The sequence below is a fragment of the Bison bison genome, unplaced genomic scaffold (genome assembly GCF_000754665.1).
Source record: "Bison bison bison isolate TAMUID 2011002044 unplaced genomic scaffold, Bison_UMD1.0 scf7180017864199, whole genome shotgun sequence".
Classification (NCBI taxonomy): domain Eukaryota; kingdom Metazoa; phylum Chordata; class Mammalia; order Artiodactyla; family Bovidae; genus Bison; species Bison bison.
In genome coordinates this window covers 1,139,356-1,141,504 of record NW_011494771.1, presented here as the reverse complement: position 1 = coordinate 1,141,504, position 2,149 = coordinate 1,139,356, and the positions used below count along the sequence as shown (strand labels likewise).

At 46.3% G+C, this 2,149-nt stretch overlaps 1 protein-coding gene across 1 annotated transcript in view; it reads left to right on the top strand.

Annotated features, from left to right (window-relative positions):
* The window catches only part of LOC104991744 (collagen alpha-1(III) chain-like), a 3,634-nt gene extending 2,924 nt beyond the window's left edge, over window positions 1–710 (top strand). The window contains exon 5 of the mRNA XM_010844336.1: window positions 640–710. Coding sequence (XP_010842638.1) covers window positions 640–710 — 71 coding nt within the window. The remainder of the gene's footprint in view (window positions 1–639) is intronic.
* Window positions 711–2,149: the final 1,439 nt, after the last annotated feature.

Here is a 2,149-nt window from a genome sequence, read left to right as displayed (position 1 = left end):
AAAAGGGATCGGATTTGTCCTGATAAAACCTTGGCCTTGGGAGGTGCCTTTCTAAGTCCCCCAACACCAGGAAAGGATCTTGGCCCCTCTCCCATCCTGCAGAGAATGAACTTGAAATCTCCTGGCCGGTTCCCCTATTTTTCATAAAATAAATGACTTTACCTGACTACCACCCTCCCACCCCTTTCACTGCTTCCGCGTTGCTAATTTCCTCATGTTTGGCCCAGTGCCAGGGGGACAGGACCTTTCCAGGTCAGGATAGTATACCAATGGTATGGACAGACATAGTATGAACTTTGGACTCTGACCCGGGTTGGAATCCACCCTTTGCCTTTTTTCTAACTGGGTTACCTCGGGTAAGTCACTTAACTTCACTGAGCCTCCGATTACTGAAATGTGAAGTGAGGTGGTCATACTGCCCTCATAGGTTTGATTTGGAAACCAAATGTTTAGACCGGGCTGACACATTGTAAATGCTTGAATAAATGATAACCATGATTGTCTTTACTACAACAAGAGACATCAGAGAGGGGAGGGTTTTAATTGATGGAGTGTGTGCTGTGCGTTATCTATACCTACTTAAAAAGCCTCCAAACTTTATTTCCATCCTTATCACCTAGTGATTTTTTTTCTTTGCAGCATTTCAGAAACTGCTGTCTGCAGAGGAAAAGGTTAGCAGCTATGGCAGAATCCCTTCTGGTGAAATCTGAAACTCCGTAAACGCTACAGAATTTGGTATTTTGCTCTTAACCTGAGACTCAGGACACTGTGGGGGTTTGTTAAAAAGTCTGGAGAGGTATTAGGAAGTTTGAGAAAACCAAAGTAAATCTCCATGCAGTCGGGCCTGGACTAGGTGGGCCAGTGGGAGTGATTCATTGTGGTTTCCCACGGAAATGCCACATTTGGGGTTTTTCTACCTGGAGGATGCAACTTGGTGGTTTTGCTGTAACTGTTTCAAATTCCTTTGAAACCCAATCTGACTTTGAAGAGGGAACAACATACCCTTGAGTGAAAACCAAACTTGAAATGAGTCTGCCAGGGACTGGAAGTTGGATATCAGCTCCTGAACCCTGCTAAGGACCAGACATCAGTTTTAGACCCATTTTGTCTCTTTTCTGCAACTCCTTTATCAGTGGCCAGAAGCAGTGGGACAAGCTCCTGGTTTGGCCCTGGGAGTTCAGGGTCCTGCCCCTGGCCCTTTGCACCTGCTTTTTCTTTTTCTTCTGCCTGGAAGAATCTCTGTTCGTGGCACTCAGCTCATAGTTCAGAAGTCAAGTCCTCAAAGGGAGCTTTCCCCAACCATTGGATCTACTTGACTTTGACAATCACCTCTCCCACCCCTACCTCTCCTGCACATCACATGCCCTGTTTCGTTGCTTTATAGCCCTTGAAAAAGTGAACGTGTTAGTCGCTCAGTCATGTATAACTTTTTGCAACCTCATGTACCATAGCCCACCAGGCTTCTCAGTCCATGGAGTTCTCCAGGTGTGAACATTGGAGTGGGTAGCCATTCCCTTCTCCAGGTGACCTTCCCAACCCAGGGATCTAACCCAGATCTCCTGCATTGCAGGCAGATTCCTTACCCTCTGAGCCACCAGGAGACTTTCAAATGGGAAAGCCCAGTGTAATGGAAGAAGTGTCAGATACCTCTATTAATGGTTCAGGAAAGTTAAAACTCTAAGTAATTAAGACTGTCGGACAAGTTAACTGCAATCTCATTGATGCTGCTGCTGCTGCTAAGTCACTTCAGTCGTGTCCGACTCTGTGTGACCCCATAGACGGCAGTCCTAGTTAACTGCACCCTCCTTTGTGCTCCTGTAGTACTTCCATTCATTTAAAGAATGTATCACTTTCTACACTTGCTCAGTGAGTTGCCTCCCAAGTTAGAAGGCAAACTCTGAGTTGTAGGGAAAGGAAAGGAGCCTGCATTTATTGACCACTTACTTTGGGCAGGACCCTGGGCAAGGTGAATTTGAATTCATTAAAGCCATCACTAGTTAAGGGCGTCCCCTGTGGCTCAGTGGTAAAGAATCTGCCTGCCAATACAGGAACCACGGGTTTGATCTAGGAAGATTCCATATGCCTCAGAGTAACTAAGCGGGGCTACTGAGCCCGCATGCCCTAAAGCCCTTGCTGCCAAAACAAGAGA